Source organism: Littorina saxatilis, linkage group LG4, assembly GCF_037325665.1.
Source record: "Littorina saxatilis isolate snail1 linkage group LG4, US_GU_Lsax_2.0, whole genome shotgun sequence".
Taxonomy (NCBI): Eukaryota; Metazoa; Mollusca; class Gastropoda; order Littorinimorpha; family Littorinidae; genus Littorina; species Littorina saxatilis.
In genome coordinates, this window is record NC_090248.1 from 23,743,463 (window position 1) to 23,767,850 (window position 24,388).

At 42.0% G+C, this 24,388-nt stretch overlaps 1 protein-coding gene and 1 long non-coding RNA gene across 2 annotated transcripts in view; one reads left to right on the forward strand and one right to left on the reverse strand.

The window, feature by feature from the left end:
• Positions 1-20,059, reverse strand: part of LOC138963663 (protein CFAP20DC-like) — a 33,761-nt gene extending 13,702 nt beyond the window's left edge. Inside the window, exons 1-14 of the mRNA XM_070335509.1 lie at positions 19,973-20,059; positions 18,588-18,684; positions 16,676-16,759; positions 15,868-15,961; positions 13,777-13,849; positions 13,248-13,362; positions 12,668-12,824; positions 11,293-11,384; positions 4,686-4,785; positions 2,810-2,907; positions 1,999-2,047; positions 1,435-1,626; positions 798-983; positions 46-234 (exon numbers count right to left, since the gene is read on the reverse strand). Of these exons, the coding sequence (XP_070191610.1) occupies positions 46-234; positions 798-983; positions 1,435-1,626; positions 1,999-2,047; positions 2,810-2,907; positions 4,686-4,785; positions 11,293-11,384; positions 12,668-12,824; positions 13,248-13,362; positions 13,777-13,849; positions 15,868-15,961; positions 16,676-16,759; positions 18,588-18,608 (1,450 nt within the window). The 5' untranslated portion in view covers positions 18,609-18,684; positions 19,973-20,059. The remainder of the gene's footprint in view (positions 1-45; positions 235-797; positions 984-1,434; positions 1,627-1,998; positions 2,048-2,809; positions 2,908-4,685; positions 4,786-11,292; positions 11,385-12,667; positions 12,825-13,247; positions 13,363-13,776; positions 13,850-15,867; positions 15,962-16,675; positions 16,760-18,587; positions 18,685-19,972) is intronic.
• A 408-nt stretch (positions 20,060-20,467) lies between these two features.
• LOC138964269 (uncharacterized) lies at positions 20,468-23,069 on the forward strand. The gene is made up of 4 exons (XR_011455063.1): positions 20,468-20,609; positions 21,176-21,231; positions 22,083-22,170; positions 22,849-23,069. It is a non-coding gene; the product is annotated as an uncharacterized lncRNA (long non-coding RNA).
• The last annotated feature ends 1,319 nt before the right edge of the window (positions 23,070-24,388 follow it).

Here is a 24,388-nt window from a genome sequence, read left to right on the forward strand (position 1 = left end):
CAGTAATTCTGAACATTCTGACACCCAAACAACACAAATCCTTACCAAAAAGCTGACTGTGGTTTGTGCTGACCGACCCAATGTTTCGCCCCACTGCCTGCCGTCGCAAGGCGTCCCCTGACCCGTTGCGTGTGTCAGTGGACATGGTGACAGCCGACTGGTCAGATCTGGCCGCTGCCGATGATGTGGAGGATGTGGCTTTAGAGGCAATGCCACTGTCCGTCACTGGCTCCTCTGTGAGAAAATGGATGATGTTAAGTTTTTTTAACGGTTCGTCCCTGTCTCCTCTGTCAGGAAATGGATAATGTTGAGTTATTTTTTCAAAGGATGCCAAGATTATGTGAAGCACTGGAATACATTCACAAACAAAAACAACAAAAAAGAGGTCATAAAATAAACTGGGTTGTGTGACATGACACAGTTGCTGCACGTTTATTCCCAGAAATAGCAGTCCAAATTAAAATACCCCAAGGCCCATATGTGTCCAAAAAAACAGAAAGAAGGAAAAAGGAAGACAGACACACAAAAAGATAGAAAATCACCCACAAATAAACATACATGTATTTTCAAAGTTGCAATGCTCCTAAACTTGTCCTCACCAATAAACCAAGACAGGCGGATGAAAACAGAAAAACATCCCTAACTGTATCATAAAAATCTCAGTTCACAACAAACACACACACACACACACACACACACACACACACACACACACACACACACACACACACCACAAAAAAACACTGACAATTTCAACCAGTCATGCAATATTCAGTAACCACTGAAAATTTACCAACCAGTTATGGAACCAGCGCTGGAAACCCTGTCTTTCGTGGTGTTGATGGTGTCGACAGCAGGACTGCTGTTGCTATGGTTGAGAGCAGGGTTGCTGTGAACAGTCTTCACCCGATGGTAACGTCGCACGCGATCATTTGATGGCTCTCGCGGTGGGTGGGGCGTGACTATGTGAGAATGATTGACACCTGCAGTAAAAACAACACAGGTTAATTAAGGCGAGGTCCAGCAGTAAATGCAAGATTCCAATTCATAAATTTATGTAACAAAAATAACTGCTCTTACAGTCTAATGGAATATCAAGATACATTTGAGCTCTAAATATTTGAATTGATCCCATCTATATGGTTTGTTGCCATGGAAACCAGTGTAAACGTTTAACAATTTAGGAGCAGTTTTTTTGGTGTGCTTCAAATCTTAACGTCGACTTCTGCAACTAGATATTATAGCAACAGATAATGTTTGTCTGTACATGATTATAAAGGGCATTTTGCCTGCAAGCAATCATTTTCTCACAGGATTTTGTTGTTGTCGATCACATAGCCAAAGTCTACACACAACATTAACAACGGTCCAGCTTCTTACCATTGATGCTGAAGACACGATAAACAATAACAATTAACCAACCAACCATCTCACCATTGACTGTGATAGTTTCCTGTTCATCGTGAGTGACTGGCTCTGACACCTGACGAGCGTAGCCCACAGAAGAAGACCGACTGGCCCCTGACGGTTTGCCCAGTCGCTGACCTGTGTCCTTGACCCCTGACCTTGCTGTGATCAGACCATCCTGACTTCCAACACTCTCCCGAAGGTCGCGCATGGAGCCTCCTAATAATCATCGAGATAAAAAGAGTCATGTGATAATTTGCATAGTTTTTTCTGAGAGAAAGTGAACGTAAGTTCTGACTGAAAGTAACTACCCCTTCAAAAAAGAAAGTCAAAAACATGGAAGAGAAGATGAGTGAGTAAAACTTTTCAGATCCAAACCATTATTAGAATCAATGTTTTTTGTAGTTTACCAAAAGCCTAACAGTTTCCTGTATGTCAGGACAATTCAAGTTTCTGGCCAAGTTCAAACTATGGATGCCAGCTAGTCTCCAACTTTTGATGGTAACAAAAGGCCTGGCATCCCAGCTTTTTTAAAAAGACATACAACACAATGTCAAATCCTTATCCTTTATTGATGTAACCACTGCTTACCATCGGCCCGTGACAGAGTTGATCTGGAGCTTCTGCTTGTTGTTGAGCCCTGCACACAAATAACACGTCTACATAAAGCAAAACTAGACAATAAGACTCTTTTTCTTAAATACATGTATATTCTACCTTTCCTTATCTATCTATCATCCTTATATAACTTCTGCTCGACACCTTTAACCTTCGCCCGTCCTGGTTATCGACTACACACGAAAGTCATCGTGGGGCCGTGCAGACCCATGCTTCTCATTTCCTTCTTTGAGAAACACGGGTCCGCACGGCCCCACGATGTTTGTAGTCTAAATATGACCTTTTTTTTTTAATTACTTCTCGCTGAAATTTTTGGACATAAGAGCTTTTTAGGTGCCTGAGGCATTCTTAAAAGCTCATTAAAAAATTCTAACTAGTTTAAGAGATATTTGCAATTAAACACCCTTCTGGGTCCACACGGACCCACGAAGACCGGCGAAGGTTAAAATGTCCTTCAAAGTATTTTTATCTTTTTATCTATTTTATCTACAAAGAAAAAACATTAGTCTTTATAATGTTTTCAGAGAGTAAAGTTATCGTCTATTAAAAGAATACATAAATTCAGCAATGCGAGTAATGACAGGTTCTTCTGAGGACAGAATTCTACCAAAAAAGAATGATGTGATACTCAGTACATGCAATAAATGGAGAACAAGCACGCTAAAAGTTTGCACATTAAACTCGTCGCGATATAACCTTCGTGGTTGAAAACGACGTTAAACACCAAATAAATAAATAAATAAATTGCACATTAAAAACAATGACAAGAAATACGGGTGCTTACCTGTCTTGAAGACCTGCGACTTGTCTCAGAAGAGGTTTTGTTGACTTTGGAACCAAATGCAATGTGAAAGTTTCCCTTGTTCACACTGTTGTTCAGATCTGCACAAATAAGAGACATGCATTTGATAGGGTATTAAAACGTATAACAGGTACACACACACACACACACACACACACACACACACACACACACACACACACACACACACAGAACTTGAACTGATAATTAACATTCCAGAAACCTGTGGTGAATCCCAAAGCATCATATTTTGTTAATAATATTCAGACAATACAGTTCTGTGCTTAAAGCTGTGGTCTATTTACGACTTTCCGGGGCTACGAGGTTGAAAAAATAGAGATGAAAATCATGTACAGAATTCTGTACAGCAAACGCTACCCGAAACCCCACCTATACGGCGTGTATGAACTTCAGAGCTTCAGTCAACGCTTGAATTTTGCAGGGATAACATCCGGTTTGCTCTCTCAAGACTGATCATATTTTATCTTCAAGAGAGATCAAGGGGAAAAAAATAAACGCCCCGGTGAAGATTCGAACTCTCGACCTCGAGACTTCGTGTCTGATGTCCTAACCACTAGGCTACTGTGCCAATTGAGAAAAAGAAGGAAAAACATTGATATGAATTCATGTTATGTTATTCTTGAAGCAGCAGGATTTATACAGGGTTCCTGCAGGGCAGAGCTGATACAATTCAATGAGTTTTCAAGGACATTTCCAGGACCAAAAAATGCTTTTCAAGGACATGATTTTCCCCAAATTAATGCAAAGCACCAAGCTTACCTTCAGTTTTTCAAGTCTGCAAACTATTAGTCATTCCGTAGTTGTTTCCCTTGCCAACTTCCGGGAAGGGAAGCAACTACGGGTGACTAGTAATAGTTAGTTCGTCTGCTTTCGTTTTCACTCGATCTTTTATTCTCCCAAAATGTGTGTACTGTATTTGAAGGAAAAAAAGGGGGTTGCATTTTGTTTTAAATAAGACAAGCTGCTGACGAAATGTATAGGCAACAATTTGGAAAAATCAAGTACTTTTCAATGACTATTTAACAAAACTCTATTTTCAAGCACTTTTCAAGGCCTGGAAAAGGTTTTCCAATTTTCAAGGAGTTTTCCAGGGTTCAAGGACTCTGTACGAACCCTGTTTATATCTCTATCCGCCCACTGTTCAGAAGTGAAAACATGTATAACTATTTCTTTAATGTCTTCTGTTTTTAACTGCACAGAACTTTGTTACTGTTCTTGTCATTTTTCTTGCATGTTGTAAATAGAGATATCGCAGCTATTTGCATGGCGCGAATGTCGTGTAGCATGACGGTGTAAACATGTACTGCGATTCCGTGAAATATGTTTGCCAATAAAGGCAAATTTGAATGGCAATTTTTACGTTTTGGCAACGCATGAATGGTAATTCAAGCGTAGAATGATATAACATTATTATTTGTTCTATCTTTGACAACACTGGTGGAGTGGCCTAGCGGTTAAGACATCGGCCCCGACATTTCGAGGCCCCGAGGCCTTTAGTTCGAATCCCTGCCAAGTCGTTTATTTTTTCTGCTCGATCCTTCTTGACAAGTATGCTCAGCTCTGAGAGAGCAAACCGGATGTTACCACTGCAAAATTCAAGCGTTGACTGAAGCTCTCAAGGTCTGACACGCCGTATAGATGGGGTTTCAGGTTGCGTTTGCTGTACAGATTTCTGTACATGATTTTCAGCTCTATCTTTTCAAACTCGTAGCCCCGGATAGTCACAAATAGACCACAGCTTTAAGTGCCTTTTTGTCCTGCATCGTGAGGGTAAAAACACCACCACTAACAAAACAGCCAGGAACATTGTCATCCATACAGTTCATGGCTAACTCACCAAGATCTAACATGGATCCAGGACGTATCTGATCAGCCAGAGTGAGCCCCCTGCCGTACTTCACACGCTCTGCACACTTTATTTTATTCACCGACAGCACCTGCCAGACAGAAACGTTTACAACATGATAGAATGATAATATGTTATCTCAACACCTTCACTACGGTTGACTGTTTAATAAATATTTGTACCTCGACAAAAGATTAAACATGTTATTTCGTTAACTCTCCACAAAAGGGTCATCTGCAAAATGTTTTGTTTTGTATATCTTGAGTGCAGATATTCATGAAATTAAAGTACAAATGATGCACAAGCTTGTCAAATTGTCATTTCAGAACCATGCACACAATAACGCTAATTTTCTAGCAGAAATGCACTTATTCTTTGGAGAAAATATTGACAACAATATCGAAAACAGCACCTCTGAAGATTCCATACATGCTGCAAAACAATTAAATAACATATTCTTACTACAACTCACATAAATAGCATTAACTTCAGTTTGATGCGTAAGACATTGAAGTACTAACCCTGGAAACAGGGGGAGGTAACCCCCAAATCAAAACAAAACCTTGACAACAAGGCCCTGGTAGTTACCTCCCCTCACCGGTAGCCCGCGCATGCGCGGCACATATCACCGGCAAACTCATTCCCTTCTTCAACACCGTGCTGTACAGACGTGTTGGTACTTGCTGGGCTTTTCAGCCTTGGGTCTCCTGTGAGGACGACCTTTTGACCCTGGTTCATCTTGCTAGCTGTTGGTGAGATCTTTCTGGTTTACAACGTTTGTTTATGGTAACTGTTCACTTGTGAAAATGTCTTTCTCCGTTTCTCGGAGTTTGTTTTGGTTTTCACTTGGGCGGGAGAGAGCTGTTGCTCTCTCAGACATGTTTTGTCTCTCCCGCTGAGCAGTTATTTTTTGTTCAAGCCTAGTCTAGTGACTTATCTGTAACGTTTTCTTGTTATAGCTTGTGCCGCCATTTGCATTTGTTGGTAAATGGCGTCGTACTTTGTGCTCCGTCTTACGGAGTCGTTCTGTTTACACGGATTTTACTGTAGTGCTGCCAGGCGGGTGACTTTCGTTTTCCCGCCTAGCAGTTATTTTGTTGTTCAAGCTTAGTCTAGTGACTTATCTGTAACGTTTTCTTGTTATAGCTTGTGCCGCCATTTGCATTTGTTGGTAAATGGCTTTGTACTTCGTGCTCCGTCTTACGGAGTTGTACTTTTAACTCGGCGACTATTACTGTAGTGCTGCCAGACAGGCGACTTTCGTTTCCCTGCTGAGCAGTGTGTTCTTTCGTTAAGCTTAAGTCTAGTGACTTACTCCTTACAGGCTTGGTTGAGCTTGCGCCGCCTTTGTTCGTGTTATGTTAAAGCTTGATCTCCGTTCTCGGAGTTGTAGTTTCAACATGGCGGTCTTTAGCGTTAGCTCTGTCGGGCAGGGTACTTTGTTACCTGCTGAGCAGTTTGATCTGTTGTGTAAGCTTAGGTCTTATGACTTATCTTTTACAGATTATTTTGTCTTTACCTGTGCCGACCTTTGTGTGTTGGTACTCTGTTTTTTACTACATGTCTCCGTCTTGACGGAGTTCTAGTCGTCAACATGGCGGACTTGCGTTGTGACGTGCCGCCATTTGCATTATTTTTTCTGCCGGTTGTTGAACTTTTGGCTCCGTTTTCTGGAGTTTTTTGTTGCTTCAACCTAGTGTAGGCAGTGCCCGGTGTTACGGGTGCATGCCGCCATTTGCATTTTAGTATTTTGTAATTATTTTTGCGAAATTTTCGATCCTGTGAGAAAGGAGTCGTTGCGTGTTTCGTTTGATCCTCCTGCTAGCTTGCCCGTTTTGTCGCCGCAGGAGAAAGAGACCCAGGCGGTCTCGCGCGATGAATTGTTTGCTCTTTTTTTCTACTTTCAAGGATCAAATGAGGGAGATGCTGGCAACTGACAGGGGTGTGTCTTCCTCCACCATTCCAGCTTTGCCTCCAGGGGTTGGCAACGCTTCCTCTCTGTCGAGGATTGTTCTTTCCGCTACGTTTACGTCGGCGGACGTTGCTGTTCCTCAGTTTTCGGCTTCGGCCGATCAGGTACGTGTTCATGGAAGTTCGGGGTGTTCGGCGCAAATGGGTGCTGCTCATCTCGACGGTTATTCCACCCTTGACGCTGGGGCCGGTACGTCCGGTCCCTCGTACTCGGGTTCAACTGCTTCGGCAAAGGGATTTCCGGCCACAGGATTTCTTCCGAGAGATCGTGGCACTTTCATTTTGTTACCATCGACTTCCGGTTCACAGCCTACGGGGGTTCCGGTCGTTGGTGGTAACGGCAATCCGTTTCCTGCCTACGCTTCCGCTGAGGCGGTTGCGGACGGTGGGGGACAGGTTGGGTCAGCTTCCGGGTAAAGCACAGGTGTGTTCCGGTCGCCTTCCCTTCCGGATTGCCAGCTACCGCTGGTTCCGGTCCGCCGGTTCCGGGGTAGACTTTTGGAAGTTCGGGGCACTCAGCACACGAGCGTGTTGTTTGTCTCGACGGTTATTCCACCCTTGACGCTGGGGCTGGTACGTCCGGTCCCTCGTACTCGGGTTCAACTGCTTCGGCAAAGGGATTTCCGGCCACAGGGTTTCTTTCGGGAGATCGTGGCACTTTCAAATCGTTACCATCGACTTCCGGTTCACAGCCTACGGGGGTTCCGGTCGTTGGTGGTAACGGCAATCCGTTTCCTGCCTACGCTTCCGCTCAGGCGGTTGCGTACGGTGGGGGACAGGATGGGTCAGCTTCCGGGCGGAGCACAGGTGTGTTTCCGGTCGCCTTCCCTTCCGAATTGCCAGCTACCTCTGGTTCCGGGCAATGGTAGCAGCTCGGCTTTGCCGGTCCTCCTTGGTGTGGTTACACAGGGTTCCGGTACGGCGAGTTCATCAGTTCCGTTGCGGGGCAATGATGGTTCCGGTCATGATCGGGCTTCATCAGACATCTTTGTTGATGATGTGGATGTTGTCGAGGATTGTGATGACTCTTCCGAGGCGGAACACAACTTTCGAGTTGAGAGGAGGTTCTTGCGCGCGCTGTATGCCGCCGCTGAGGTTACCTCTCGATACTTTGCAGAAGGGGTAACAACTTCGTCTTCTCGTTTAGCGGCACCACCTTTCGCATTTGGCGATTTCTAGGGTGACAATGAGACTAGCGTTCACTTCCGGTTTCGGGAGTCGCCCTCTGTAGCCTATGAGATGGCTAAGGTGTTGAGTTCCGGTGCTGTTAGCATCTTTCCTCTGTTCACTGCTCATGGGGATGTGTCGGAGTCTGTTCAGCCATGGCTGGCTTCTCCGAGCAATTGTTCTCGCACGTCGTCTTTCATGCTTCGTAACCAAAGCTGAACGGGAAGCCCAATCATTCTTTTGATCCTTTTGCACTTCCGAGTTCCCCCCTTCAGGTCACTCCTGCGTTGGGGGACAATCATTTACGGCTTCGGCCAATGATGGTTCTGGGAACAAGGACTCTTTGCCTAGTAGGCTTCCAATGTCAACCCTTTGGGTTTCAGGTTGTTGGTGGTTTTGGTATCCCGTCTCTCACTTCTGTTTTCGGAGTGAAGGACTGTACGCATTAGCATCAACCCACACTGTCAAGGTGTTGCGGGTGTTTTGTACTAGGGATTTTGCCTTTTTCTGGTTCGTTTTTTTTGACGTTCCAGGTAATCGTAGCACTTTGTTCTTGCCTGTCCGCAACTTCTGATGTCAACCCTTTGGGGTCCAGGTTGTTGGGAGCAGTGATGCCGTGTATCTTACTTCCTGTTCTGCTGCGGCTGTTTAGGATGGTAAGGTTGTGTACGTGATGGCATCTATGATTACTGTTTGCGTAGGTCCCCGCGTCTGACTTTTAGTCTCTCAGCGGATCAGACGCGTTCTGGGTTTTCGGCCATATTCAGGGTGTTTCTTGATTGGCGGCGAAATTTATTCCGGATTTTTCTTAAGGATGCTCCTTAGTTCACGACAGCTGTCGGTTTTTGAGCGTTCATCGTTTTTGTCCTCTCGAGGAGGTTGTTCGGACTTTCTTGTGACTTCCTCTGTTTTGACAAGAAGCGTCTGAAGTCAGTTTGGGGGCAACATGACGGCCGGTTTCGGCGACTTTGTCTTACCTACGGGTAGCGACGGTCCAGTTCATAGTCATAGTCATTCATTGGTGCTTTCTGCCACGACCCACGAAGTTATGAGTGCTTGTCTTTGCTAGACTTGGACTCTTAACGCAGGAAGTTTTACTGCGTCATTCGCTCGGTCTTGATTGGGTAGTTGCTCAAGCAGGTCATGCACCAGCAGTAGCCTACTTTTGGCTAACCGTTTGGATCATGTTGGGTTCACAGCTTGGTTCATTAGAGGGTGAGTGTTCTGGTAGTTTGGGTACTTCAGGAACACGTTTGCTCGTTCTTGAGATTTTTCTCACCGATGAGGGCTTGATATCTTTTTCTCAGGTATCACTTGTTTTCGGTAGGAGATCGGTCACGAACTGACGTCATCTCCTAGGCCTGGCGGGCTTCACACCCTCCCAGGGTGTAACATAGCGACATTATGTTTTAACGGTCGCTACAGGGTTTGTCCTATTCAGTTCTGTGTTGACAAACTTAGGCTCTGATCGTTCCACGTTCGGCACTACAGCTAGCTCCCACTGTATGCTTGCTTCCTTTCTTGCCGATTAAATTTCATAGCTTATTGCTAGTGAGTATTGAGTTAGACTTTTGCCTCTTTCGATTAAAGTCGCTTTGGTTTTGATGAGCAATCTCGGTTCATCTCTTGATGAGAGGTTGCATTCTCGCCGACCTGCAAATTGTTGCCTTTGTTTTCGGCTTTAAGTCATTTGACTCTTTTGTGGGAGAGTCTAGCAAGGCCAGATGTTTTCCGACATTTGTCTTGCTCTATCCTTTGAACAAGGGGCAAGTTATTGTCTCTGGTTCATTGCGAACATTTAGCGTTTCCTCTTGGACTATGGTGCTGTGGTTTACTCAAGCCTTAATCTTTTAGTGCTTCACTCCGTGGAGGGTGTTTCACTTGTGGTCGTTTGGAACTTCTTGTTCTCTTCGAGGGGAGACGCAAAGGTTCGTTATTTATTACTCGCTCGCCTCGGAGGACATATCTGTTTGTCTTCCGAACTTGCACGGCTCTCTTTTGAGTTAAGAGCTGTCTTTCTGGTCTAGCCGTTTGTAAGAGATTGTTCTCTCTTTTCGTCAGTCACGACCAAGACAGCGTATTTTAGGCCTTTTCACTTAGCTTAGGTCTCAACAGGCTTTACGTGAAAGGGGTTATTTATCTAGGTTGATTTTTTCTGGTGGTTTCTTTGCCATCATTAACTTTCTATGAGTGCAAATAAAAGGGGGGGGGGGGGCAGTCAGCCCTTCCTCCAGCACCTGCATTAGTGCAAGTTCTAGATTCTGGGCATAGGCTTTAGCATTCTCCAGTTCAGGAGGATGTTAAGACTTTCCACGAACTGTTGTTATCGTAGGAAGTCTATGTTTCGTTATTCTGGAGGAACGTCGTCAGGTCTTGACAAGACTTTTCTCTTTCTACGCCCTGCGTGGTAGGGCCCTGCGTCCAAGCTTTTGTCTTTTGAAAATTAATTCCAACTTGGGATTTCTTTTTGTTTTTAAGCTCTTTTTTAAGAGCCATAGATTTGGAGACATGCTAGCCTTTCTTTATAGGAAGGCTCTCAGACTCCTTTTTGTCAGTGTTCACTTCCCCTTAAGGGTGTAGCGTTTTACATACTTCTGGGTCTCGCTCAAGGTTTTGAGTATTTGACTACTTGTCTTGCATGGCTCCTTTTGGTTCTTGCGTTTCAACGGATAGAACCAAATTATTGCTAGGCAGCCCTGACTAGATGGGCTTTTACACTCATTAACAGGCTTATGAGTGCGGCAGTCAAATGGGGGGGAGCTTTCTTTCTTCCTCTGGGTTGTCTAGAATTCATGGGGCCTGAGCTTGGACCCTTTATCCGGTGGTTCTGTTGCCAGACAATTCTCGTATGGCACCTCAGTGGTGTTTGGACGTCATGTTTAGACGTCTTTCTTTACTACTTTTGTGCGTGTTTTAGTACCCACTGCAATGGTAGTAGTTGCTTACCAATTATGGTTGAAGCAGGCTGGTTTCTTATCATGTTAAGTGAGATTCCCGCCACCTTATGTAGCAATCTGCTATTTATGTGAGTTGTAGTAAGAATATGTTATTTAATCGAAAATTTCTTAATAAATTTTCATTTAATTAATATACTTACCAACTCACATAGTTAATGCCCTCCCATCCTACCCCGCAATCGTTTTTTTGTTAATGGTTGAAGGTGGTGTTTCATTGGGAATGAGTTTGCCGGTGATATGTGCCGCGCATGCGCGGGCTACCGGTGAGGGGAGGTAACTACCAGGGCCTTGTTGTCAAGGTTTTGTTTTGATTTGGGGGTTACCTCCCCCTGTTTCCAGGGTTAGTACTTCAATGTCTTACGCATCAAACTGAAGTTAATGCTATTTATGTGAGTTGGTAAGTATATTAATTAAATGAAAATTTATTAAGAAATTTTCGAATCAATATTGCAAAGACATACAGAAACTGTTCAGAACCTATCAATCATACCTCGAGCACTGACCTGTGTATACTGTGGAATGTCAGAAGCCAGCTGAACTTGCTTGGGGATCAAATCCACCTCCCCCTGGTTGTTTCCATGGCAACCATACAGCTCTGAAATCAGACCACAAGCAAACTGCACAATGTTCAAACAGTACAGCTTAAACATGTCCTTTCATCATTCAGGTCATAGGTGTAAAAATGTGACAGTCTCTTGACACAGTTATGTAATATCCTTGTCAACAGATAGGGATGGCTTTCACCAGAAAAACTCTTCTCTGCAAGTCCTACCAGGACAAGTTCACTGCTTCATCCAGAAAAAGCTACCGTATTTGACGGATTACAAGACGCACCGTTTTATAAGCCGCACCCCCGACTTTAAAAAAAACAACATTGGGACGAGCCACGTATAGGCCGCCGTCGAAAAAAATATAATCAGATCGTGTCAATCAATCAAAACAACCAGGCAAACAAAAGTAAGGTATTTGGCAAAATCGGCTCCGAGAATAAACAAGTGAAACAAAGAAGAAAAGTGAAAAAGTTTGAAGAAAAATATCACACACACAATTTGTAACCAACACACACATGTAGTCCCGCCCGGAATAAGCTTTTTTGGGATGATTTACGACTTTTGCGCACATTTCGAGCAGACGAAAACACAACATGGCGGCTCTCGCTCCTCCAACTATCGCGAGACACAAAAAAAACAAAATCTCGATCCTGATACATCCGGTGTTTCTCTGTACGCTATCTTGTCACGACGACTTGTTGACAAACGAAGATTCGAGAAAGAAAGAGAAAAGCGCCGAGTCTTGAGTAGAGAGCTAATAAAGTACCGCTAATCGAGCGAAATGAAAATCCGCGGCGACTTCCATTAGGTGAATGCTATTTAAGTTTAGGTAACGTTTTAGCCACATCTTTTTATAAGCCGCAATGCGATTTTTTGGGAAAAAAAGTCGCGGCTTGTAGTCCGTCAAATACGGTACTTCCCACAGAAAGACATTTCCAACTGCTGATGCTAGTTGTCAACCTACAAGCAGACAATAACACACACACACACACACACACACACACACACACACACACACACACACACACACACACACACACTCATGTGTACAGCTACAAATTTCAAATCCAATGGTACCTGCGATATCAGGACACTCTTATGACCAACCAAAGTATCCCTAAATTGTAGGTGGCCTGTCATGACAGGTATAAATGGTCAACAAAACAAAAGGTGTCCTTTCTTGGGAAGCATCCTCTTATAGGAGGGGCCTCACATGGCAGGTTGGTTATTATTGTTTATCGTCTCTTCATCATTTTAATGCTATTTGAAAGCGCACATGGCAGGTACCACTGTAGATCCCAACGAAAGAAAAATGTGCGTAACTGACCATTATCATCCGTGGTGTCTGGGGGCTGGGACTTCATGGTGAAGATGCGTCGCACTTTGCAGTTGGCCGACACTGTGATGTGGTCGATGGCACGGTACGTCTGACCCGACCACGTCTCTCCCACCAGGGACACCATGTCCAGACACAGGTTCAGCCACTGCAAGCAAGTATTTACACATTTAGGTTAAACAGATACCTGGATAAGAGCAGCAACACCAAACAGCGGAGAAAACCCCCATCTACAAGCAGGATAAATATAGACCGAACATTCTTTTGAAAACAAATGATGCAAAATCATGCGAGGGGATCTCAAGAATGATCTCTGGAATTATCTCATGCCTCATCCAGAAAAAGAAGCGGACCACACACATGTGAGTTTTAAATGTACATGTATAAACAACTTACAAAACTGTAAGCATGCACCACACAATGGCTAGCAGAAGAAATATTGGTATTTTTGTGCTTCTTTCTTATGGCTAAGTGCCTTACAATGGTAAAGAGAAAATTCAGCTTAAAACAGTCGACCAACTCGACAAAAAGTCTTACTTAAATTACTGTGAACAATGGCAAAGTTACTGACCACAGCACGTTTGACAACACAGAGAGGTACACGTGCGTGGAGAGGAGTTGCCTGCATTTCCTTCTGAGCAGTGGATAATTGTATCCGCCTTTTGTTGTTGGAAAGGTCACACACACTGTGGATACACATGACGAAACCATATTCAAATTCCATACAAATCACAGAAAATAATATAGAAAGCACCCATCATGCGGCTTTATTTGACAAAATACATACATTTGTACATGCATACAAATTTTTTTTTTAAACGATTTAACAAAAATGGACACTTGCATTACAAAAAAGTATCAACGTACCTCTATCTGTTTCTATGATGTTGTCATCATCATTTCAAATTGATCACTAAACAGTGTCCCTGCAGCACAAACTTCTACTGCTTGGCATTACTTGTCACAACGGATTCACTGTAAAATGGCAATTTTGGACTGACAGCGTCACAAAGTATAAAATCCTGAACTGTCAGTATGGATCTTAATTTCAGATAAAAACTGTTTTAAACAAAACAAAAATACACAAAAAAGTGTTTTACCCCAGCTCCAGAAACCAGTCTTGACCTTTAGGAATGTAGACTTGTAGTACCAAGTAGCGTTGCACCAGTGTCACTGAAACAAGAACACAATAGACCTCGGCTGTAATATATTGCAAATAGAAATCTGTGTAAACACCGAGTTACCAGGCACACAGTGAGTGTGCTTGTGCAGGTTTCTTTTTTTAATTAAAATAAATAGATAAAGCTACTACTAATTATGCAGCAGACTGGAGACAGAAGTTCAGATTTGTCTTGTAGAACAGCTTTTGTATCCTTGAACCTGCCCCTCAGTGACCATCTCTCGAAAGCCACACTATGCCCCCGCTGACCTCCCTGAAAAATCCCAGACAATAGGGACCACCAATCTATAATGGCTAACCAAGGGACTGATCATCAGTGGTCATAACAGACAGGTTCGACTGTTGTAAAGAGATTCAAAAGATGACACCTATATATGGGTCATTCTCAGAAATGGTGGTACAGTCAGAGTGAGAGGGGTGACACATTTGAAATCATGAAAAAGTAAATTAAAATTATTTCTACCACGACTTTTTTCATCTGAATCTATTCCTGAGACATTAAAGCATTGTTGTATGTCAATAAAAATGGTTTCTATACGTTGGTGTTGTTTTTGTGTGCTTTTCAATTGCGAAGTTCGGCCGTTTCCGGATCGCCGAAGCGTTACACGACTTTCGTGATCAACAATATGTTCAGTCTCATGGCTAAATGCAAACACCAACAAATTACTGCAATAGACAGTCAGGACTTCAGTATTGGACGTAGCAACACATCTTTGCAAAAACTCACGCTGAATTTGAAGTTAGGGGCTTCGAACAAAAAATGTTGAATGTCGTAACGCATCGTTTCCAGACTCGACGCCCGAACATCGGACAGCAATGTGCTGCATGACTTTGCCACATCACAGCTATTTTTAGCTCTTTAGCGCGCAGGAAGTTCGGACAAGAAAATAGTCCTTTGAATCACAGCCAAATATTCACAGAAAACACCAGAATCATATCATTTGCTGAAACTCATGGCGTCGTTTCCTGACCTACGTCACGACTGAAGATGGTTTTTACTAAATTGTCAAGCCTGCAAAGCTTTGTCACAAACTTACACACCGCGGTTGGCGACAATGTAGCGTCGGAAAGATATCGAGTGCAACAGTTTCTCAACGCGTGAAGTTTAGCGGCAACAAAGTAGCCAAGAAGTTCTCGTATCTTCTGATCGTGGATGTTCGACATTCAACAAGTACTTAAATGGGTAATCTGAACGCAACAGGAACTTTCAACAAATACAGCAAACTCTGACGAATTGTGTTTTGTGTAGTTATTTTGGGTCAGACGGGTTTTGCCGGCAAGAAAGGCCAAACAGTGCAGATTCATGTCTGTCGCACAGGAACCGAAAGTGGTTCAAGCATTTCGTTTCTGTGTTACGACATTCACCTTAGTCAGTTCCAAATGTCATTTTTTTACCAATATTAGTTGAAGTCCTTACCTTTCATAACTAGAATGTGTTGGGTAGAACACAAAAATACTGCAGAACTGATAAAAAATGCACAAAGGATTGAAGGCTTAGGTGGTTTAAAGTAGGAATTTGGTTTCCATGTTACAACATTCATCACGTAAATACAACACTTTAAAACGTCTCTTATTCAGCAACCAATTACTCTTTTTGTCTAATTTTGGCATTATTATGTATAGCAAACAATAGACTTCATAGTAAAAACAATTATTTTGTATTTCTTGACACTTTATTTTTTACTTTGTATGTAACACTTTGTACCACCATTTCTGAGAATGACCCATATATGTTCATGCGTGCGCGCGCGTGTGTGTGTGTGTGTGTGTGTGTGTGTATGCACGTTAGTGTGTGTATGCATGTTAATGTGTGTATGTGAATGTGTGTGTGTGTGTGTGCGCATCTGTGTGTGTGTGTGTGTGTGTGTAAGCAATTACATGTGTGAGCGTGTGTCTACACAATTGCATATAAATCTATGAATGCATCTTTTCAAGAAATGTATTGGTCTGTTTGTATCTGTTTGTGCCCACTAGTATGACTAGCTTGTCAAGACCTATACTGTATACATACTTGACTGTTTGTTGTCTTTGGGGATGTGCATCTTCGTCGTTGAAGGTGTGCCTTCCAACACGTACACATAGCCTTTCACTTCTTTCTCATAAACCTACAACAGATGTCAAATCAGTCAAAACACTTACAGGTTACAGTTACAGGTAGAAATATAGTCAAAACCATATAAACGCAAAAGTAAGGAGCCTTAGAACCTCTACTGAATTATATTCCAAATAAATATCTTCTCTAAATATGTATTAAATTCTTTTGCTTTGTGAACTTTACCAAGAAAGGCCAGCAAGCAAAACACCAATTAACCATATATATATATCCATCTGACCATGGCATATCTTTTGTGTGTGTGTGTGTGTGTATGATAAGCAAGATTTTATGTTCTAGCCCGTCACATTTTTTCAACTGCTCTGATACCATATCAGCTACATGTACTTTTAAATGAATACATTTCGCTCACGTCACTCATTCTCATTTTCATAACTTTATTATCCTCCCAGTGGAAAGCTAGCAGCAACAGAGTCGCGCTACCCAGGTGTGTGCGTGTTTAGGTGTAATCAGCCACCTGCACTTATTTCAGAATGACCAAGGTCTTTTACATGCCACTACGGTGACACGGGGTTGGAACATGGATGCCGTCTCTGCCTCTGATCTGCACATAAAGTTGACCCGTGTCCGTCCCTGCCCGGATTCGAACCCGTGACCTCAGGATCACAAGTCCAGTGCTCTACCAACCGAGCTACCGGGCCCCCGCTTAGCTTAGATACATCAGATGTGAACAGAACGCTGCATATTCAGTGAAAATGATGCCCACCTTCTTTACACCTGATCCAAGTTTCCAGTGAGATGATGTGGCATCACGGCCTTGGGGACTGAAGATCTCAAGGTATGGACCACCCTGCAAAACATTGCTCTACATGTAAAACCAGTCCTCTAAACAGCCTGACATGATACAGTGGAACCCCCCTTTTAAGACCCCCCATTTAACTTTTAAGACCCCCAATTTAAGACCTCCCCCCTTTTCAGACCTTACTTTTCTAGATTGTCAGTTCATAACCTCAGTAAATGTACCCCTTTTTTAAGACTCCCCCCTTTTTAAGATATAATTTTCTCAGATTTTGGGAGGTTCCAAAATAAACTCTTTCAGGTTTGTAGAGTGAATACCCTTGTGTTTCCTGTGACATAACTTGGAGGTGCCAATCACTAGTTGACAGGAGCACATGTTTCCGACACACCCCTCTCTAGTGATTGGCCCCTCCAGTATTTGTCAGACTCAGAGGAACGCAACGGTATTTACTCTTCCACAACCAATACAAACCTGACAGAGTTATTTAAAAACAAGAAGGGCAAAGCCCATACGACTCACATGCTTGACCTTGACCTTTACATGACCTTGACCTTCAGGGTCAAGGTCAAATAACTAAACCTAGCAATGACATCATACACTAAGAACTGCTTTACAAATTTTTCCTACCAAAATACATGTGACCTTGACCCAAGGTCAAGGTCATCCAAGGTCATGCAACACAAAGCTGTTAATTCAAGACATAGGAAGTACAATGGTGCTTATTGGCTCTTTCTACCATGAGATATGGTCACTTTTGGTGGTTCACTACCTTATTTTGGTCACATTTCATAAGGGTCAAAGTGACCTTGACCTTGATCATATGTGACCAAATGTGTCTCATGATGAAAGCATAACATGTGCCCCACATACTTTTTAAGTTTGAAACAGTTATCTTCCATAGTTCAGGGTCAAGGTCACTTCAAAATATGTTTTCAATCCAACTTTGAAGAGCTCCTGTGACCTTGACCTTGAAGCAAGGTAAACCAAACTGGTATCAAAAGATGGGGCTTACTTTGCCCTATATATCATATATAGGTGAGGTATTGAATCTCAAAAACTTCAGAGAAAATGTGAAAAATGTGAAAAATAGCTGTTTTTTAGATAACATTTATGGCCCCTGCGACCTTGACCTTGAAGCAAGGTCAAGATGCTATGTATGTTTTTTGGGGCCTTGTCATCATACACCATCTTGCCAAATTTGGTACTGATAGACTGAATAGTGTCCAAGAAATATCCAACGTTAAAGTTTTCCGGACGGACGGACGACTCGGGTGAGTACATAGACTCACTTTTGCTTCGCATGTGAGTCAAAAATGGTCTATTCTCAGAAACACTGCAGTACAGCTACTCACTTCTAAAAAACATAAAGAACATACTAAAATATTCACATGAAAACAAACAAGTGCTGACAACCTGCTGTGGCTTTGTTATCAAGAACTATGTTCATCACAAAATGTCCATGTAAAGTTGTGCTTTTTATTCCTCTTCGGAAAACAAACGTCACTGAAGTGTGAGAAGCTACCTATCTTTGTCACCCTACATCATTTTGTTGTTGTTGCAAGTCAAGTGGTGAGTAACGGGAAGGAACAGAAGTCTTTGGTAATTTCACTTTGAACATGTATCTATTGCCATTATCATGCTCTTTCACTAAGTCAGTCGTTTTACCCACAAACATGTTATAAAGTTCAATAAGTATAAGGTATAATACATCACACACGTATAAAGCAAATATGTCATGTCCCAAATAGACACGAGTTCTGGGGACAGAAAAACCAAGTTAGCAGAAGCTGAGCATCACACACAGACAAAGACACACACACTCACGCTTGCAGTTGCACACCTGTATACACCCGAAGCTGTGAGACGCACATGTACTTACCTGGTATTCATTCTTAAACATAGTGAACAGTGAAGTATCCTTTCAGTTCCAAGTCAGGGATGTAGAAGCTTCACCTTTGCCAGAACATTCAAATAATCTGAAACGAAATTATGTTACATATATATGTAAACAGCTGACATCACTTGCCTGTCGCTCTCAGCTTCTTATTCTAAATAACACTACACTCCCACAAAACTTTATCTATACAAGAAGTCTTGCTAAACTAGTGGACTACCTCTCTTTGTCAAAGACAAAAGACTATCAGTATCACGCAAGAAAATGACAAGCATGCCTTATGTGAGAACTCACAGATACAAAACTACTTTGAATTTGAAGGCTAGTAGTTCATTGTATGTCAACCTTGTTTCTAAACTTGTGTAATCCATACTTGGAGCTGAAGCAGTGTATTAAAAAAACACAATTAAATTGTTTTGAAGAAAAAAAATTGTACTTTCACATCAACATTTCAAGTTCAAATCGGCAATCTTCATTCGTTTATAAAGCGATCAATTAAAACACCCAAATACACTCTTGGCAGTAAGTGTGATTTCTGAATGCGTCTTTTTTTCCCACTAGCTGCTGGGTACATTTTTCAGAACAGAGAAGATCGCTGAAGGCAAAACATGTGACCCACCTCCTTATTCACTTGTGAAGAAAGAAAGAAGATTAAACAGTCTATGCCTGGTTCTATGTAGGGTTTCAATGAATTGATAGAAAATTACCTATATCCAGACTCTCACGCTAAAACTTTGGTATAACTATAACAGTACAAAATACTGCTGCAACACAAGAAACCGAAATACAACCTGTATGGAAATGTGTAGAGGTACATAGCTCTACTAAATTCGATGCATTTTTGTTTTATTCTTTATTCGTTTTCTTCAGATACTGACTAAATGTAATAAACAAACACATACACACTGCTGCAACTGCAAGGAATATTTCTTCTCAAAACAGTTAACACACACACACACACACACAGGCACACACTGCTGCAAGTGCAACTGCAAGAAATATATTTCTTCTCATAACAGTTCACACACACATTCACACACACACACACACACACACACACACACACACACACACACACACACACACACACACACACACACACACACACAATGATGCAAGTAATATTTCTCATGTGAAACACAACTTGTCTTGAGATGACTGACTGCGAACTACAGACCAATTTTAACAACAATAACAATAAAATTTATGACCTAAACTGGCTAAAGTTGGTCACTGATGAATATTCAAGTACGGGCACATTTAGGCTTCTACCGCCGGCTCTGGAACACATCAGCACATTACAATAAGGCAAAAGTCCTGGTATCGTGTACCAATGTGCTCAGAAATGCAATCATAGAATCTAGTGTCACCTGTTTGAAAACACAGTTGGGACTAGTTACAGTGATGGACATCTTGGATTGATGACAATGTCCGCCATATTTGTTGCTATTGACAATCCAGCCAATAAGATTGCTTGTTGCAAAAATAGGGGTTGAATTAAAAAGCAGGATTTATTTATACACTCATAATAACACTGTCTTTTTCCTTTTCTGAAATAATTTGTATAGTTTGAATTCTCATCTTTGTGTTTAACTTATAGAAAATGTATGGAAAGCTTTACACACGATTTCTTATTTCATCTGTCATTTCATAAAAGTGTAATATATTTTTGTAATGTTTCTCTATCCTATTAAATATAAACTTTTGGTACATGGTAGACTTTAATCTTCCTTTATATACAGTCCACTCAAAACAGTTATTGTCCAATGTGTCTGCAGTTCTGCCTTGTTTTCAATCTTCCTTTCTTTTGTCTCTTCTATTTTTGTAATCGAATAATTTTGTTTCGTGTAAATCCCCAACCAATTTTGTTTGTCCTAAAATGGTTATCCTAATGACCAATGACAAACTGCGTAACATCGGCGTTGGTTATCGCGCAGTACGGGGGCACGTTTTTCTAGCGGCTGATCACTGACTTAGTTCCAACTGTCATCATGTCAGGAAGAGAAGGTACAGAGTCATACTATTTAGTTTACATGGTTCCTTCTGTATGTGTACTATTTTAAGCTTCTTTAGGACGTGATCATGGATTAATTTACACAATTCGGCTCACTGATTACACCGTGTTGGCTAAAATCAGTTTACGCGGCATCCCACTCCCAGTCCCAGGATCATTGTTGTTATTAATATTACACTGCTATTCAGGGCTAGCCCCTTTACAGTTACACATGCAGTGCTTTGTGACTTTACTTATTTCCTGTTGGAGTGTTTGTATTCTTTTGTAATTTAAATTGTATGACATTGACAGTATCAGTATTTAACCAGAAGACCAGGTGGACCTGGATTCAAAATGTCCTGGCTTCAAACAATTGTTGTATCACCTATCACTATCAGTAATTCAACCTACCTTGGTGTCAGAACAATGTATCACCGTCAGATAAAAAAAAAAGTATGCCTGAATCAGTGAATGACAGAAGATGTCCCGAACAAAACTGTTTAGCTGGTGTGTTTGTGTGTGGAAATATTTAGCAATTTACTCAAGATTTTAACAACCAATTAATTTGCACAAATTGCAGGTGGCAAAAAGAAGCCTCTGAAGGCACCAAAGAAAGAGAAGGGAGAAATGGATGAGGTAAGTAAAGCATATCATTTTTCCTCTACTTGGACCTTACATGATGTATTGTATGTATAACATTGACAGTCTTCTGATTGTAATATTAATAATGTAAAATTTGTCGATGATTGGGACTGGGAGGGAGGGAGACAGTTGAAGTTCTGACAGAAATAACGATGACATTATTAGGTTACCTCTTGGTGTCTTGTGCTAGATTAACAATACACAAGTTTGCACTTGCCGTGAACTTCGAAATGATGTGTGGACATAGACTAGTCAGGCATAGTTGAATGACTGGCAATGGCACAGATCAACTGATTCACTGGATAAAATAACTCCCAAACAACCACTGCTGCCTTTTCGTAATTTTTTCCCTTTTATTTCTGTTCGGGTTCCTTTCTGTCAAGTGTCATTGCCTATTTTATATTTATTTGTTCTCTATAAGTCCTCGGTCTTCTGTCATTATGTATACCTTTTTGATCTGACGCAATTTTTTTCCCTGCCGGTGAGCTGTCCAGTAGTTTTGACATGTGGGAACTCTTCTGACAAATAACATTTTTGGTAGCCAGAACATTTTCGACCTATGCATATTTTCAGTCCAGGTACTGCTGACCTATTGTCTTAGTCTGGGGGCATCACTGTGATAAGGCTGTAGTCAGAGACGATAGATCCCAGATCTAAATTTCATTTGGGGAAATTGCTGTTAACCTTACATTGCTGTTTTGATTTCGGTATAGCACAACCACATAGAAGTTTTAGAACTGTTGCAGAGAGTGAAAAAAGTACGCAACAAGGAACCCCTGAGTGATCAGTACCTCCTCTCTCACATTGTTTGCCATTCATTTTCGTTTTCTGTATTGTACTTGTAGGATGAAGTCGCCTTCAAGCAGAAACAGCGAGAAGAACAGAAAGCCATGAAAGAGGCAGCTACAAAGGCTGCAGGAAAAGGCCCCCTTAGTGAGTTCTTTGCCAGTGTGCTTGTTAATGTTATGATTGTTGCATATGTAACGTGTGTGCCATTTACAAGAGCCTTTTACCCATCAGCTTTTTGTAGCGTCGTCTCATCCAGCTCCAAGACCACCGAGTAAGGATAAGCCAAAAGTTTGGTAGCATAATTATATGTAGTCTGTCAAACGAGTTTTACAGGGTGCCTGAAGCGTACAGGCAATACATGTAATGACTGTGACCACTAATCAACACATGGAACGACTGTCAGTCTGATAATGTGCAGAATACCTAATGAATATAACCTCAGCCTTTATAAATATTCATTGCCAGGGCTAGGGGAAGATTTGCTGGTAAGGCAATGAATGAAAAAGATTTAATGTTTTTCTCTACTGTGAGCGTTTGTCGGTGTTTTGTTTTAGTTGTATGCCAGGAGAGGGAATCTCTGGATTAATTGTCGAAAATGAATTTTTTTGGTGTTGATACAGAAGTAGTTCAAGTACTGGTACTGTGGTAGGTTCAGAAACCAGTCCATTATCAATATCAAGTCGAGTGCTAATGGATAGTAAAGATCATTGAATCACAATGTTGATGCATCACAGATCTGTGGGGATACGTGTTTGCTCATGTATACTGTAATGTTTAGCACTTGATTATTGCTGTAATGCTTTTCTTCTTCATATATTTCAGGTGGCGGAGGTATTAAAAAGTCTGGCAAGAAATGACCATGGCCCCACCTTTTGTCATCATGTGTAATTTTCATTGTTCTTCATCCACTATCAATATCATCAATCATCGGATGCCTGTTGTTCCGTCTCCTGCTCTGAGCACTTTTACTGCCGCTGGTTTTATCTTTGTCGATGTCATCCAAAAGCTGCAATAAAGAGGCAGAGAAGACTAGTGAAAAGAAACCCCTGTTTTTGTGTGCATATATTATATGTCTGATTGCGAATGCCTGCAGAGTGAAACTGGAAACATGAACAAGTGTACTGATCTGGTATGCAGGAGTCAAGGTTATAGTCCCGGATAAAAAACGCTCGCGCTGGACCCGAGTACTCTTCAGACATTCACACACGCACACACACACACACACTCTCTCTCCCTCCCTCCCTCTCTCTCTTTCTTTCTTACACACACACACACACACGAGTACAGACTCATGCACGCACACACACACACACAAACAGTAACACTAACGCATGTGCACAAAATGAACACACACACACACCGCGCGAGAGAAAAAGACTACAGGGAGGCATTGACGTCAAAGACTTTCGACCGTGACGTAATTACGTCACTATTCTTGGTTTACGGTACCATTCGGCGGCTTTGCTACGAGTATGCCATAGTCTTGGTTGGCCGAGACCTTGCACCGTTCTATGAGCCGAACCGCAGTTCTATCCAACCGCGAATTCCGCCCGCCGTTAAGAGTCGTTTTTGAGTCACTTGAGAAAAAGTGACTATGTAATCGGGTCAGTGTTAGTCTGTCCGGCCGGCCGGCCGGCCAGCCGGCCGGCCGGCCGTCCGTAGACACCACCTTAACGTTGGACTTTTCTCGGAAACTATCAAAGCGATCGGGCTCATATTTTGTTTAGTCGTGACCTCCAATGACCTCTACACTTTAACGATGGTTTCGTTGACCTTTGACCTTTTTCAAGGTCACAGGTCAGCGTCAAAGGAAAAATTAGACATTTTATATCTTTTCTCGGAAACTATCAAAGCGATCGGGCTCATATTTTGTTTAGTCGTGACCTCCAATGACCTCTACACTTTAACGATGGTTTCGTTGACCTTTGACCTTTTTCAAGGTCACAGGTCAGCGTCAAAGGAAAAATTAGACATTTTATATCTTTGACAAAGTTCATCGGATGTGATTGAAACTTTGTAGGATTATTCTTTACATCAAAGTATTTACATCTGTAGCCTTTTACGAACGTTATCAGAAAAACAAGGGAGATAACTAGCCTTTTCTGTTCGGCAACACACAACTTAACGTTGGGCTTTTCTCGGAAACTATAAAAGTGACCGGGCTCAAATTTTATGTGAACGTGACTCATTGTGTTGTGAATAGCAATTTCTTCCTGTCCATCTGATGCCTCATATAATATTCAGAACTGCGAAAGTGACTCGATCGAGCGTTTGCTCTTCTTGTTGTGATTTATTTCGCATTTAGGTCCCAGGTAACATTATGAAGTTTTAATACGATCAATCGGATCTATTATCAAGTTAG